The 16,905-nt window shown below is 43.2% G+C and overlaps 1 protein-coding gene across 1 annotated transcript; it reads right to left on the bottom strand.

Annotated features, from left to right (window-relative positions):
• Window positions 1–1,864: 1,864 nt before the first annotated feature.
• On the bottom strand, window positions 1,865–8,734 carry IL6 (interleukin 6). Its single transcript, XM_060247706.1, has 5 exons — window positions 8,716–8,734; window positions 8,422–8,606; window positions 5,173–5,286; window positions 3,528–3,674; window positions 1,865–2,471 (listed from the first exon to the last, which is right to left on the bottom strand). The coding sequence occupies exons 1-5, from the start codon at window positions 8,732–8,734 to the stop codon at window positions 2,304–2,306; spliced, it is 633 nt and encodes a 210-aa protein (XP_060103689.1). The 3' UTR covers window positions 1,865–2,303.
• Window positions 8,735–16,905: the final 8,171 nt, after the last annotated feature.

Raw genomic sequence — 16,905 nt, 5'->3', positions numbered from 1 at the left:
TTCCGCCATCCCCAAGCAGTATGCCTGGTAGCCAGAGACTACAGTTTATAAACTACAGATTACAGATAGCATAGAAATTATTAGCAATTTTACTAGCCTACACTTTCTGGTATTAATCATGTGGGACACTGTGGGTTTTAAAGAAAAGAACCTTCTTGAAAGTTCAGAAAACCAATTACTTTCATACCTGATCACCTGACAGCAGTTCATGAGAAGCCAAGTAGTTATCAAAAAGCCTTCATTAATTTTCCCCAAAACACTGGATCAAATGTTATCCTGTGTAAACATTCAATCTAGTGCTTTGCCTAACCCCTGCATCATAGAGGCAATCTGTACTTTTCCAGAGAATGTGAATAAGCCTTTGCCTGGAGAGAGGCCTCACAAGGAATCTAAGATGAGCAATCTAGGAATGCCTAGGGCTCAGAAAGGAACCAGAATCTCAAGCACAGTTCATGAATGCCTGTCAGATCATTATCTGTCATTTATCTTGTAACTGAAATCAAAAGTATTGTGGAAGTTTGCTTGAGCATAATAAAGTACTACTGTCTTCAAGGCCAGGGCAGCTTTAGTGCCATACCCTTGTCAAACATCAGGCAACTGAGGAACAAGCCAACAGCAACCAAGTATGTTTAAACTTATGTAACAGCTGAAGACTGGTGATAATCATTGAATTAGTTATCAAGATCTGTTAAGATTTTAACAACTAAGGAACACATTAATGGCTGTATCCCTGGTGATGACAAACCATAGCTGCTAAGGACCATCTGGCTTCCAAAGGCCAGGATTAGTGCGTTTAAATTGCATGTATGAGAATTTCACTATTCAGATACAGAATAATCTAGTTAAAACTGATTTTCCCCTTGAATGCCTTGAACTTCAGGGCTACGGGTCCCTTATAGCCTTAGAGAAGCAAAGGAAAGGGTTGGTGTAGCTCTCATCTGGTTATGGAAGGCTACTTGGCTCGATTTCTTCTTCCCATAGGATGATGAAGCAGGAAGGTTCACTAATATCAACTAGAATACTGTGATACAGAAAACAAGAAATCCCCTAGTTTAAGCCTCATATCAGCCATATCTTCACTAAGCTGTCTTGGACAAGCAACTTTCTCTCTTTACGTCGTATGGGTATAACTATCACTGTAAGGATTGCAGAAATAATGTGTGAGGATCACATTTAGATCCATGGCTTTTATTTTAATTATTTTGCTTCATTTATACTCCATATTTCTTCCAAATGAGGACATGAATCAGTTTACATCATTCTCCTTTCCTCAATTTCATCATAATCCTGTGAGGTAAATTAAGCCATGAATGTGTGCTTGGCTCAAGTCACCAAGCATGCTTCTATAGCAGAGCAGGGATTCAAACCTGGGTCTCCCATTGAAATCACTACACATCACAACACTGACTCTCTAAAGAACTATCCAGATGGAGGAACTACGAGGTGAAACTCAAAAAACACCTCAAAGAAGCAGGTAACAAAATACTTTGGTTCTGAGAAGGATTTGGGGGGGGGGGGCTACCACGAGTTAATACTGGGATGCAGATGTTGCTGTCTGAACAGCCACTTTTAATCCAGTATGAAACAGCAGCGACAACTGATTATACTGTGCGTCTGAACAGGGCCACAGAGTAACAATCTAAACTTGTTCCTGTGCATGTTTTCTTTGAAATGACTCCCACTGGTTACTCATTCCTAAATAAGTGCTTATGATTGCAGCATAAGTATTCTTATTTACATTAGACCTCCAGATGTTTCTTAAGTAGTGACTACACTCAAACAGTGTCATTGAGTAGTAAATATTCTTTCTCTATATTACATTTTTAACTTCCAGGTCACTTTTGGTTTGAACAAGAGTTCTAGTAAAAGAAATGAGACTGTAGAGTGACTCTGATATAGAGATGACATACGATGTGATACATTAAAATGCAAGAGAATGAAGTTGTATAAAATTAATGTTTATTAAAAATCTATATTTCATATATATTAAATAAAGCTTATAAAATGTCAAAACATAATTTATACATAACACTCATGTTTCAAGTCATATGTTCAGCAAATACTGAAATCTGTGCAATACTCATCCAAAATTAAAATACTGTAGTTCTTTTAAAACAAGTTGTAATTCTCAAAAATATAAATATGCACTTAAATTGAATAAATATTTTAAATATAAACATATTCAAGAAGAATATTAGGTTAACGTGCTCAGTTCTCAAAGGAGAACAACAGTGGTATCTGCTTCATTACAGATCATGTGAAAATTTATGCACCTGAGTTAAAACCTTCAGATTCCAAGCCTCTCACAGAGCACGAATGGCCCTTACAGTTTTCTCCATAAATGAAATATAATCTTGAAGTATGAGGTAGTGGATAACCTTCCTATTCCAACCAGTATGCACTCCAAGCTGTGTAGCAAGGGCCTCCATAGTGACTGGATTAGGCATGGTTACAGTATCTGGAGCATTCATCTGTTAAGGAAGGGAAAGATAAAAACATACTGGTGTACTTATTTGCAATCAAGATAATTACAATTATAGCTGGTAATTCTTCCATCTTTGCCATATTTATTTTAATTATGCACCATCCTATCCTGTAGGTTATAGCATTCTAAAAACTCATCCATTCAGCATATACTAATCCCTACCATGGGATTTTCCATAGGCCATTACTTTAGTACCCTTCATATTCCCATTTTTCATAGATAATCTAGACAGATATAGATATGTCTGCTCTTTTCATGGCTATCATCCTAAACCCAGTCTGGGCCCAGTTGGGCATACAAATTTCTCACCCAGTCCTCTTCTAACCCAGGCTTAAATTGAACCCAATTAGCAGTCCCGTGGCACAGAGTGGCAAAGCTGCAGTACTGCAGTCAAAGCTCTCTGCTCACGACCTGAGTATGATCCTGGTGGAAGCTGGGTTCAGGTAGCTGGCTCAAGGCTGACTCAGCCTTCCATCCTTCTGAGGTTGGTAAAATGAGTACCCAGCTTGCTGGGGGGGAAAGTGTAGATAACTGGGGAAGGCAATGGCAAACCACCCCGTAAAAAGTCTGCTGTGAAAACATCGTGATGTGACATCACACCAGAGTCAGAAATGACTGGTGCTAGCACAGGAGACTACCTTTACCTTTTTAGCTTTTGCTAAGGCATTTGATAAGCAAGATGGTCTTTAGTTTCCTTTACCCCATTCCTAATGCTATCACCATGGATAATGCAACAACTGAATGAGGATTGGGGAATTCCCAGCAATGCGTAGTGACCTCTTTTCAGCTGATGAGCATGTGTCAACGTGTCTAATGGTTTCTAAGGAATATGGATAGGTGGGGGCAGGGGAGAAAGGGACTGCAATCAAGGGAATTTAACCACAGTCCCATTTCTTGTGGGAGTTGAGTAACAAAACCTAAAATGAATATAACAATCAGCAACAGAAAATAGCACAAACTCACTACTGACATCAGAGCATAAATACTAGAAGGTATTAAGAATGAGTAAAGGCATGTGTGATTCAGTGTAAATGGGACTTACCATTGACTTCAAGGTATTAGCCAGGTTCTTTGTGCTCGGCCATATAAATGCGGTTTCTTGTTCTTTGCTAATAAAAGTTTTTTCTACATATTCCAAGAAAGCCTGATATGCATAAAGGCCACTTGAAATTCCTCTTAGGCACCTCTCCTAAATTGGGAGAATAAGGGAATGATATTCAACAAAAGCTTTTATTATATCCATTAATGTTTTGACTGTGGGCTGAAACTGAAATTCAGCACAAGCAGCTTCAAGATTAAGCATATGGATCACACAGGGCTGCATGGAGGAGGTGGAAGGGGATGAAATGGCCTCTTGCATTAGTGGAACTGAAACCTGTGGTGGGAGATAAGGGGACAATTTTTCCCACTTTCCCACATAGCTATTATCAGTGCAGGTCCCCGAGTCTATTTTTATTTTATTTATCTTTGCATTTATATCCTGCCCTCCCAGCAAGTGGGCTCAAGGCAGGTCACAGCAAAAGAATAACAATAAATACAGTTGACATATTAAGATTTAAAACAAACAGCACATAGCCATCTCTGTCACCCACCAATGCCTCCCACTGGGCAGGGCAAAGCAAGCCAATAGCAGAGCCCAATTCAGCAGATGCCAGGATGGCTCTTGAGGACAATTCATCCAGACAATGTAGGCAGAGGAGGCCAAAGTCTTCAAATGTCCACCACCTCACCAAAGACCTGGTGGAACAGCTCCAACTTGCAGGCCCTGCAAAATTGCACTATATCACGCAGAGTCCTGATCTCGAGTGGAAGTAAGTTCCACCAGGCTGGAGCCAGGGCAGAAAATGCCCTGGCCCTGGTTGAAACTAAGTGGACATCTTTTGGGCCAGGACTACCAGCAGATGTTGTTCAGCAGAATGCAGAACTTTTCGGGAAACATAGGGGAAGAGGCGGTCCCATAGATATGTTGGTCCCAGGCCACATAGGGCTTTGAAGATCAATATCATAACCTTGAACCAGGTCCGGTACTCAATAGGCAGCCAGTGCAGTTGGCCTAACATGAGCTGAACACACATCTGCATAGACACTGCAGTCAGTATGTATGCTGCCACATTTTGCACCTGCTGCAGTTTCTGGATCACGCCCAAGCACAGCCCCATGTAGAGTGTGTTACAGTAATCAAGTCTGTAAGTGACCATTACATGGACCACTGTAGCCAGGTCCCAGGAGGAGAGATAAAGGACCAGCTGCCTGACCAGCCAGAGGTTGTAAAAAGCCAATTTGGCAGCCATGGTGACCTGGGCCTCCATGGAAAGTGAGGCATCCAGGACTACCCCCAGGCTCTTCACCCTCGGCATCAGTGACAACAGCAACCTACCAAGAGTTGAGAACCTGATTCCCGATCCCCCTCACGGCTCAGATACAGCTCTTGCGGTACACAGCAAGTAAGGCAGGCTATAAATGCAGTAAATAGAATAAACCCAAGGAATCAGTTTGTGTACAGTTCAGAAGATACTGCTGGGGGAGAAGGGAATGTGGGAAAGATCCATGATCCTTGCACCAACACACTGCTGGATTTGTGTTTTAAGACTGGTTGGCTGACTACATGAGCAAAACTATTATTTTACATTTGTTAGTCAGATGGTAAACAAAGCATACAAATATCACATGATAAATTATTTTCTTGCCTTGTTGAATCCATATGGGGGACATTCATCTTCCACAGAGATCTTTGGAAAGCGGAGATTATTCTGGGGTATTATTTCTGTGTTGTTTCTACATATTGTTTGTTCCTTACATAGCTACGGTGGGGAGAAAAATCACAGAACCTTTATTACATGAGCTCTTCAATGCAATTATATTTTAAACTATCAAATGTACATTATATGTAATGGTAAAACTCTTCAGTTCTCACTGGATCATGATTTTTCCTGCAGTCAACCTGATCAGCATAGCAACAGTAGGCCTCGTTTAAATTAAATTGAAATACATATAGAAAATAGATTTAGGATTGGTTTTCATTGATCACAGCTTCCCTTCAGTAGCCCGTGTGAACACAGGAAACCCTCTACTGAATGCCAGGTGGCCCAGTGGGAGGTTCAGTGCAGAGAAGAATTGGCCAATATCATCTGCTCTTATGCTAGAGGAGTGGGTCTCAGAGCTCTGTCTTACTCTACTGGTGGTAAGAGCAAGGGGAGGGATTTTGCGTGATTCCCCTCCCTGCTATAAAGGGTAGGACCCAAATGCTGCTGTTTAAAGAGCTACGCATACTGTCTTATGTGACCACATGAAGCTGCCTTCTACTGCAGTCTTACCACTGGCTTATCAAGGTCTGGAGTGTCTATTCTCTGAATGATAATCTCTCTCTGGGGTCACTGGTAAAGGTCTTTCATACCACCTGGTATATGATATACATGTCAGGGTCTGAACCTGGGACAGTAGGAGATCTTAATTCTCATGCGAAATCATTGTTGCCAAAGTGATATTTATCAAGGGTGATCATCATTGTAGTTCACTGTACTGATTATCTCCTTGGAGAGAACATGGGGTGGGGAGAGAAATCCACAGCAGTATATATGCAAGCCTCAATGGTACAATAGTATCCTAGGATGACAGATATGAATTCAGACTATATTGATCACATTCATCTAAACCGTTACTTCAATTGAACAGTTTCTTGATGTACTTTAATTCCTGATCTGTTCATTCTAAAGGCAGAAACACATACTATAACCACCACATGGAAACCAATTTTAGTCACCATGTGATAGATATCACAAAACATTGAGCTTAAATAAATAAAAAGGCATCGGCCCAGATTTAGGGGGGAGGGCTTAGGGTTGCCAGGTACCCCCCTAGCCACCAGTGGGGGATGGAGGAGTAGGGTTGCCAGATCTAGGTTGGGAAACTCCTGGTGATTTGGGGATGGAGCCTGGGGAGGACAGTCCATCGTCCAAAAGGATCCATTTTCCCCCAGGGAACTGACCTCTGTAGTCTGGAGATGAGCTGTAATTCCAGGGGATCCCTAGGTCCCACCTGGGTCTGACATCCCTAGGTGAGGCTGCCTGATCCATGCAGTGGACCCCAGAGAATTAGGGGAGCATGTTCTATAAGGAACAAGACTGTAGTTTGTTCCACTATTCCACAAGGTATGCATTACCTTGCTTTTACTTGCTGTTCCACAAGGTACACATTACCTTGCTTTTACTGCATGGTTTCCCAGTTTCATAATTCCATAATTCCATTTTTTGCACCGTTTATGACAGAACATGTCTGATACTTTTAGTTCTGCATCATTTCTAATTTTTGTGAGCTACTTCATTGTTTGCTGGATGTTTCATGCTACTGTAATCTGCCTTGTGTCTCAGTGAAAAAGGCAGATTATAAATAAAGTCAAATTAAAAAATAGGGGAAGGACAGCCGACATCTTGTGGGAAGTATAATATGGAAATCATTTTGGATAGGAAAAGAAGCAGAGCAAAACAAAAAAAGGTTAAAGGGGAACTAACACATACTCTAAACTGGGAACAATACACAAAGACATTATATAAGATGAGACAGGCTGCTTGAATAACTTCTCTGCAAAAATGCCTAACACTATTTTACCTTTAATTGTAAGATTTCTGCCTCTGTAATTCCAGTCCCACTAACGGGTAAGGATGTATATAGAGAGATAAAAGTGGCTGGATAGCCGGTGGAAGGCTAAAGAAGTGCTGAAAGTTATTTGCAGATGTGTACAACAGGGTTCTTGTTAATATGTATCAGTATCTCAAAACAAAATTCCTCTAATTACTTGTATTAAAAGTGGCCTTCATCAGTTTTGTAACAGATGACACTATTCTATCACCAGGTATGCCATAGTAATCAAAAGAGCCTTTAGTATTTTTGATGCTTTTTAAAGCAAAACTGCTATATGGTGTAAATAACTGCTGTTGAAGTTTATGACAAAAGATCCATTGTATTTTCTATCATGCTTTTCTTACAGAACAGGCTTGGCCCAGTTTTGTAATACCATCTTTCAAAAACATATCCTTGCTTTTATCTGAATGTCATATGTGGCTTCTGCCATGGTTAGTCTTCCACTGCTGTGTGGTGAATAGAAATCAAATGTTTCAGCAGCTTAGATAATGTAAGCGTTGGATGCTGTTTCTAGCCTTTTCCATGGGAAAGGTAATCTCCTGTCTCTGGCCTAGCCAGAAAAATGTCACCTGGCTGGAGGCAGTGTTCACCTTAAATGTGATCAGTCTGGGTAAATATAACTTTCTCCTTTAAGCAGCAGATGGGGGATCCAAATTTATGAGAATAACTTTTGGGGGGGGGGGAGTGATTAAGTGTCTCCTGAAATTAGAGTTTCCAGGTCTGTGTTGGAAAATACCTGGGAACTTTGGGGGTGGATCCAGAAAAGAGTGGGGTTTGGGATTGGGGGGGGGAGGGGCCTCAGCCTCCATCCTTCAAAGCACCCATTTTCTCCAGGGGAGCTGAACTCTGCCAGCTAGAGATCAGTTGTCAAAGCAGGAGATCTGCAGGTCCCACCTGGAGGCTGACAATCCTACCTGAAATCAGAGGCACCCCTTCCCCCAGGCAGGTCCAACAGGATGGCCTCTTTTCACCTATGATCACAGGAGAAGTTCACCCACCCAGTCTGTTTTTCTCGTTGCCTTGGTGTTCTCTCTTTGTAGGCATAGGATGACACCTGTTCCTTTTATGTCATTGCCACCTTAACTTCCTCACATTTGTAACTTTACCTCTTATCCTTCCCATCTCTCTACGCAACCAGGACAAAACTGTTTCCTTGATGGCACTACCAGAAGGTGTTTGTGTTGGCTTTGTGTTCGCCTTTCTTTGCACAAGCCGCCTTCTTCCCCCAGGAAAGTTGCAGACTTCACTCCCCGCCCAAATCCCTGGCAGCTTTTCAAAGCACTCTTCAGCTCACTCACCTCTTCCTTCCACGTGAAAGCCTTCCTCCGGAGCATAATGGCCAGAAGCTTGCAATTGGCCAGCTGGAAGTCTCTGGCTGGCGAAATCCTGGAAGAGGGATCCTCGCCAAATTGTTCTTCCCCGGAGGAATCCAGAATAGGCGACGCGCTGGCCCCAAGGAGGGCAGCGGCAACCCAAAGGCAGCCTGATGAGAAAGAGAGACAAAACGAATGTTGAACAAGCCAGGCTCCCGCCAACTGCGCTTGCAGCGCCGTGGCCCAGCCTCAGCCGCAGGAGAAGGCAGCCCCACTCACATTCCACAAGAGGGGGCATGATTTCCTTGGAGGGGTCGGCTCCCCTGGTCTCTCGCTCCAGGAGCTTAGTGGCCGGTGGGCTGAAGGGCAGGCTGTGTTGTGGCAGGGCATCTCTTGGACTGATATTTATTGGAAGCGGGGATGATCTTATTTACCGGCCTGGGGGAAACTCCAGCGTTGAGAAAATTGAAATTGTTTAAACGACACTCCGGGAGGCAGAGGTGTGCTGGGAAACGCTGGAATGAGGTCACGGCGCCGATTAGCATCTTTCAGTCGGGGATCACCCCCGATAACAGAGAACTGCCCTGCTGCGTGACTCACGAAGCGGGAGAGATTCCGCTATGTTGTCCCCCTTACTAGCGTGGGGGATGACAAAGGGGAAGCCGTGGGGAGTCGGGTGGAGTAACACGCGGACGGGGCCAAGAAGCAAAGAGAGATCAGTTTTCCATTGGAGTTGGTCTCCAGCATTTGTAGCCGATGAACGATAATCTACGCGAATCAGAGGAACTTACTCAGAACATTCGAATTCGGACAACAATAAAAGAACTCAGAAATCTCTCCAGTTCTGCAGGAGTTTGGACTCGCCAAAGCTTAATACCTTGCAAGTTTGAAACTCTTCTTGGACCCTATGGTGCGATTGGATTCGAATCTAACTGCTTTACAGCAGAATTCTGCAGATCAGCACAGCCACTCTGAAACTTATCAGAGGTGTTTTTTAAGTGGAATCCTAGTGAAGCAGATTGAGAAACTGCAAATTAATTCTTCTTTGGCTCTGGCACATCTCTCCCAGTGTTGTCACACACTTCAATGTGATTTTAAAAACACCAAAACAGAACCCCAAAAGAGGTTATTTGGTAGCTGTTTTGATATTTTTATGTATATTATGTAAAATTTTTAAAGCATCATTTTCCCCTCTTTAATTACAATTGTCTGGGTCATTTAATATCATAAAGTAGACTTTCAGTTTTAATTACTTGAAACCTTCTCCATTTGACCCCCACAACTATAACCCTGTAGGGTAGGTTAAGTTGAGAGAGAATAACTGGTCCAAGGTTGGCCCAGCAAACTTCCATGGTGGGGGGGATTCAAACTGCAGACCCTAGGCCAACACTATAACCACTACAACACACTGGGGTTACTGGGATAGGGAACAGGATTAACCCTTGATAACAGTGGTGTCCTTCACTGTTCTTCCTTTCTCTCCTATAAATTACTGGTGTCATCCATTGGGGGGGGGGGGGGTTAAACCTTTGCAGTTAGGCAACATCTTATACTGAGAGCAAAACCTCCCTACCAGCCCTGCCACTGGGTGCCTCAGTCCTTACTGTCTTGGATCCTACAGGGTAGTGTTAGGATCCCAGTGTGCAAAAGGGAAGAAGGATCCCTTCACTTGTTACAGGAACAGACATTTTGCCTGCATGGCTAGGGGCAATCAGTGAATGCCCAGCATTTTGTGCTGTATAATATGGATACCACAAGATGATTGTGTGGTGAATCAGTGCAAAAGAACCAGGGAAAAATAGTGTTAACTTCACATACTTAAAAGTTATTTGCATTCTGGTAGATGCCAATCTGCTACAGCCCTGGGGAGTTTTGCCAATGTCAGGCTGAATCAGCATATCAAACCCTCCAAAAACCTTTGTTGTGGAACCCCCATTTATTTATTTAGATAATTTATGTCTCACGTTTCTTCCCAATAGGAACCCCAAATGGCTTACAATATTGTTCTATCCCCCTTCATTCTATCTTCAGGCTACTTTACACATTGATGTTCCAATGTAAACATAAGAGACTTTCTTTTCTACCCACTGTAATGTTGATGTTTGAAACAAAGGGATGCATTTTTATCTAAATATTGTGGCAATAGTTCTCAAACTGTTTGAACTGGGGTCCAGCTCTGTACATTTGGGGACCTTTGCTGCAGTGCTGTCATCTAAGCCTCTGCTTACTTGGGGTCAGGAGGCTACAGGTATATGCTGTGTCCATCACTTCCTGTGACGCTGTTAACCAGAAGCAACCCAAGTCTCTAAGCCTTGGCAATGCTGTAGATGCTGCTTGGTAATATGGATCTAGAAGGCCACAGGTTTTGTCTCCCACACAGCTGGTGCCTGGGTGTGAGCTGAGCTTCTGAAAACGAATAGTGCCATGGAGTGAAGGAGAAGAGTAGTAGAAGGGAATGAAACAACTCTGTCCTCTCCCTTTCCAGTCATTAGGAAGAAGGTGACCCAGTGGTTCCTCCTGGAGTTCAGGCACTTGAGACTCATTACTCACCTGCAAGAGAGTCCTAGCCTATTTTAGTCATAACCCTCAGTTCAAGAACCACTAGTGGCAACTGACCCTTGATGCATACAGTGAAAATTATTTTAATAAAAGATGCATATGAATTCTAGATGTCACCAGTTTAGCCAGGGAAGCCTTAGTCAAAGAGTAAAAGGGGTAGCTGCCTTGGGCCCCACACTTGCAGAGGGCAACAAACCATAGCCTGACCCCACATGGAGTGGGGAAGAAGAAGAGTAGGCTCTTGCCACTGCTTGCACCTAACCCATCTGGGGCTCTGGATGCTGGCTGTCAGTGGCAGTAATGACTCCTGGCCACCTTGCATGGGGTGAGGACCATCCATTGTTTGACCTTGATGGGGGTGGAAGGGAGGGAGTGGAAGTTATTTGGGGGACTTTGACCCAGGGTCCCAGAATCATGAAGACTGTCCCTGGTTTTAGCTGGTCCACAGCACTAGTCTGCAATTTATTTATGGAAATTTCAACATGTGAAATAGTTCCATTGGAGTAGCTGTGTTAGTATAAGTAAATGAGAAATTGAATATAATTGGAGCATGGTTTTTTTTGGAGCAGGGTTTATTTATTTTTCTCCCTGTTGACCCAAAACAGTTGTAGTAGTATTTGTAAACTCATGCAGGGCTTTTTTTTGTAGAAAAAGCCCAACAGGAACTCATTTGCATATTAGGCCACACACCCCGACACCAGCATTGTTCCACGCAGGGCTTTTTTGTAGGTAAAGCGCAGGAGGAACTCATTTGCGTATTAGGCCATACTCTCTCCCCGGACACCAAGCCAGCTGGAACTGCATTTCTGTGCATTCCTGCTCAAAAAAAGCCCGGATCATGACAGATAATACTGGGTAGTCCAACTCAGTTTCTGTACAGGCATGAAACTTACTGGGTGGCCATAGGCCTAGTATTTCTTTGCCAATTGCAAGAATATATTGCGGCTTACTGCATTATTTGTTATGATGGAATTGTGACACCTGCCCTCGCTTCACCTTCTGATTTGTTTGCATAAGGTGTGATTTAGGGACTAAAGTCAGGGCTTTGTGTGAGCAGGAATGCAGAGAAATGCAGTTCCAGCTGGCTTGGCATCAGGGGACTTTTTATGCAATGAGTTCCTGCTGGGCAAAAAAGCTCTGTGAGAAACAATGGTGATATCAGGGGTGTGGCCTAATATGCAGATGACTTCCTGCTGGGCTTTTGCTACAATTGGGACCAGATTGGGGTCTCTTGACCCACAGTGAAATACAGATTTCTGGTGGGTAGAGTTTCTAAGTCCAACAATGAAATGGAGAACAGCTTTACATATTCACAATCACCAAAAAGGATGTATGGCTGAATTCTGCTTCCTGTTCTACTGATTATTCTGCAACATTTGGAAAGGCAGATCATGTACACTGCCCTTATAATGATGCACAATAAGTAGCCAGATGTATAATCAGAGTAGGGATGCCAACTCCAGCCCAGGAAATTCATGGAGATTTGGGAACAGGACTTGTGGAAGGATTTCTTCTAGAATCTATGGTATACTATAAAATTTGCATGCCAAAGCTACCATTTTCTCCAGGGGATTGATCTCTGTGGTCTGGAGGTCAGTTGTAATTCTGGGATACCTCCAGACTCCACGTGGAGGCTGGAAACCCTAGGTCAGAGTGTTGGGTTAGGATCTGGGAGACCTAGTTTCAAATCCTCACTCTGTCATGGGAGCTTGCCAGGTGACCTTGGCCAGTCACTCTCTTCAGCCTAGCCTACCTAAGAGGGTTGTGCAGGTAAAATGGACTAGGGGAGAACAATTTTATAAGCCACTTTGGGTACCCACTGGGAAACCCAAAATACTGGGTCTAGAAGACCTATAAATACCTAAATACATAAAGGTATTGAATTTTGGCTCCCAGTAGCAATTTCTGAATCTTGGCATTTAAAGAAAATTCTTCAGAAGGATTTTGAAAGGTCTGTGCACTACAGAGTTCTATAAAAGTGACAAATCCAAACATCAATGAACGTCAAATCAAAATAAAGACTTCCGAAGGGATTTCCCTAACACAGTTATGCTGTAGTGTTTTTCTTAGCACAAATAATTTTTTTGCAGGTGATTATAAGGTCTTGATAAAATAGTTAATGCTAACATTACCAACAGCCTGAATAGTCCTGACTAACCTGATCTTGTCAGACCTTGAAACCTAAGCTGGGTTCACTGTGGTTAGTACTTGGATAGGAGATCACCAAGGATGACTGAGTTGCTACATGAAGAAAGGCAACAGCAAACCACCATTGCTCATCTCTTGCCTTGAACCACCCCCCCCTCTCCTCAGTCCTGGGTTTGCTGAGAGTTCACTGTGGCTTGATGGCATACAGTTATTAATATTACTTTGTGGAATATTTAAGGGAAAGGGAAAATAGGCCCCCCAAGTAATTTTCTTAGACACTTCATTGCAGGAAGGCATTTGTGGGGTGAGTGAATTTACAGTCACGAGATCCTGCTAGTTGTAACAGTGGGTAATTACAACTTAGCTTATGACTGAATAGCTTGGTTAGATGATGCAAAAACATTTTTGCATTAAGAAACAGGACTTCTGCTCTCATTGCATGGCAAGGCTCTTGGTTCCTCTGCTTCAGTGACATATGAGACAAGCAGACTGGGGGTTTTCATGAGAAGCCATCATTTTTCTCCCTTTTTCTCCCCTTTTACTTTCACTTAAAACCCCTGAAACTGCAGCAATACATCCTTTAGAAGGTATAATCAGAAATTTGCCCATGGCATTATGCCATCCATATATGCAAATTTCTTGGGATATCCCTGTCTGTGTGGTGTAAATGGGGAAGCATCAGTCTGCATTGTGAAATCCTTAGTCAGTTTTCCAGTACACTTTTCTAATTTTCAGGTTTTTTAATGCTTAATCCCTAAAGCCAGTTTGGTGTAGTGGTTGTGCGGACTCTTATCTGGGAGAACCGGCTTTGATTCCCCACTCCTCCACTTGCAGCTGCTAGCATGGCCTTGGGTCAGCCATAGCTCTGGCAGAGGTTGTCCTTGAAAGGGCAGCTGCTGTGAGAGCCCTCTCCAGCCCAACCCACCTCACAGGGTGTCTGTTGTGGGGGAGGAAGGTAAAGGAGATTGTGAGCTGCTCTGAGACTCTTCGGAGTGGAGGGCGGGATATAAATCCAATATCTTCTAAAGAACACTCGTGTACTTCTGAGCCAGCAATATTGCTCTCATGTTCCAGTCTGATTGTTTTCCATATTCCATGTATTCCTTGCACAAGAAACACCATATAAAGCCACCTAAACTTAGGAAATAGCTAAAGAAAGAAATGTAATGCAAACAGGGCTGTGAAATTTTCTGTGTATTTCTCATTTAAAACTGTCACAAAATCAGAGCTGCAGAGTCTATCTTTTCTTAAATGACAAATGTAATAAAACAATTCTATGAGATATAGCAGAAGAAAGTAGCATAATAATACTAGTAACATTTTCTTCTCTCTCCATTCTTTGTTGCTAATGGCAGGTGCATGCAGCATAAATTGACCTAGGGAAAGATATTGGGTTAGATCCAACCAGTTTTTCTTTTTGTGGGAAAAAAAGGAGGAGTCCTCTTTGATTATGCAAACAAGCCAGGATCACAGCAGCTGCATGGGCAAAAACCATGTGGGACAAGGTCTGTATCAAGGAGGACACAACTGGGCGGTATTGAGGAGAAAAACTGGTTGGATCTAACCCATATTCTTAATCTACTTTCACTCTGTCTCTTACCACTGAATAGTCCACTGCTTCTCACAGCCTATAGATCAGGGGTGTCAAACTCATTTGTTAAGAGGGCCAAATCTGCCATAAGTGAGACTTTATTGGGCCGGGTCATATTGGGCCAGGCCGGGCCATGTTGGACTGGGCCATGAGTATACCTATTTAAGATTAGGTAGCAGAGACATAAACTTTATGAAGGACACAGACAAACACAATTAAAGTTTTTTTTTTAAATGTTTAAAACATTAGCACTCATTGGTCTTAAAGTTGCTTTCTTTGTAGCTCTCCCATGTGATCCAGGGAACTAGGCAAAGGAAGCTCTGGCTTTTTCATTCCTTCCCCAGAAGATGAGGAGAGGGAGGGGCCTCAGTCAATAGAAGGAAGACAGGCTTGGCTCAGTAGCTCTGCTGTGTGATTCAGAAAGCCTGGCAAAACAAGCTACCCTTCCTCCCCTTCGTCCTCAAGGGAGAAGCCTCAGCCTATGGAGAAGATAGAGGCTTTGCTCTGTAGCTCCTGTGCAATTGAGCAAGCTGTGATGCAGAAGGAAGCAAAAGAGAGGGAGAAGGAAGCAGATGACAGCCAGTTGCTCAGGGGCCTGATAGGAGCCCTCCCGAGGCCTGATTTGACCCCCGGGCCACATGTTCAACACCCCTGCTATAGATAATGGTTTCTAGGACATGTGGCAATTTGGGTAAACAGGCAGGCAGAATTCAGATGTGGCTTCTTGTGGTAAAGCTCCTCTCCCATCAGAAGCTCAGATTCCATCATTGGGGGAGGGGGGGGTAAATAGGAGCCACCATCATACTCTGCCTACTTAACTAGAATTTATTTCATTCTCCTGTTATATGTCACTGCAGTAAACTACAGCATAAGCTTCAATGAAGACTTAGTAAGATTCCCCTCTCAACCCTGTACCACTTCTCAAATATTCCATATGCTTCCACCTAGGTAATGTAAACTCTGTATAAAGAAAATTCAGATCCTGTTTTCAAGCCAATCAGTACAGATAAGCAGGAAATCCACAAGGGCTTGTGGAAGCATCTTATTTTCTCCTCGCCTATTTCCTCTTTCCCTTCCTTGAAAGCACCCATATCCTCTCCATTTTACCTTATTCCTTGTCTCCTCCCCACCCTCTTTTTCCCCCAGATTCCTTGTCTCTTTTCAACCCCTTGACAGCCTCTATCCAGGAAGGCTATGGGCTATGGCCAAGTTGTGTGGTGCCAGTCCAGTTGCATGGTGATTGCTGGGCCAGGCCCAGTTGCAAGGTGCCAGCTAGGCTAGGCCTGGTTGTATGGTGGAGAACCTGCAAGTATTAGCGGGTGGCACTTCAGTTCTCCTTATTTCCCCTCCCCACACTGGTTCTTCTTTCCACAGTCAAACCATTTTCTTCTTCCATATCCTTATCTTTCATTGCTCCTTTGTCTCCTTCTCACCCACCAACCAGTCTACCTTTTATCTGCCCCCTTCAGCTATATTTATTATTTATTTACTTCATTATTACCCAAATGTTCTCTACAATGGGGACCCAAAGCATCTCTTCCATTTTGCCTCACAACAACCCTATTAGGTAGGCTAGGTTGAGAGTATGTGACTGGTCCAAAGTTACACACTTAGCTTCCATGGCAGAGTTGGGATTTGAACCTTGGTCTCCCATATTCAAATCTGAAACACTAACAAATATGCCACACTGGCTATTGTGGGGGGTTGATGCTGAACAGTAGCAAGCAGCCAGGCCTATGTGAGTCATGCAAGTTGTATGGTACCATGTTGCCTGGTGATTGCTGCCATGCCTGGTCCCAATGACTCAAAGATCAAAACAACCCTGCACAGGCTACTCAGCTCAGGCTATGCCTGCTGGGCCTATAGTGAGCGTCAGATCATTCATTGCCTCCTCCTACAGCACTTCTGAATGGTGGCAACAAGTGAGCTTGCCTGCACCCACTGCTGGTCATCCAAGCTCGGCAACCTCCACAGAGCGTCTCAGCTCGGCTTGCTTCCTGACCATTTTAACTTCCCTCTTGCTTTGCTTTATATGATCTTTAATTGACTAGCATACAGCATATTTTATTTTGTGGGGTTTTTTTACATAGATGTTTTTAATACGGTTTCACATCTTGTGAGATGTGTTTACTTTCTATCTGATTTAAAATAGTACTCACTTCAGAGGGGCA

Source organism: Heteronotia binoei, chromosome 10, assembly GCF_032191835.1.
Source record: "Heteronotia binoei isolate CCM8104 ecotype False Entrance Well chromosome 10, APGP_CSIRO_Hbin_v1, whole genome shotgun sequence".
In the NCBI taxonomy this organism is placed as follows: domain Eukaryota; kingdom Metazoa; phylum Chordata; class Lepidosauria; order Squamata; family Gekkonidae; genus Heteronotia; species Heteronotia binoei.
Note: the sequence above shows the minus strand (reverse complement) of the source record. Positions and strands in the feature narration are given on the sequence as shown.

Coding starts and splice junctions, on each gene's coding strand:
- IL6 (XM_060247706.1), bottom strand. Junction 3,675..5,172: donor CCCCATATGGATTCAACAAG/GCAAGAAAATAA, acceptor CTCCCAATTTAG/GAGAGGTGCCTAAGAGGAAT. Junction 2,472..3,527: donor CTAATACCTTGAAGTCAATG/GTAAGTCCCATT, acceptor CTTCCTTAACAG/ATGAATGCTCCAGATACTGT.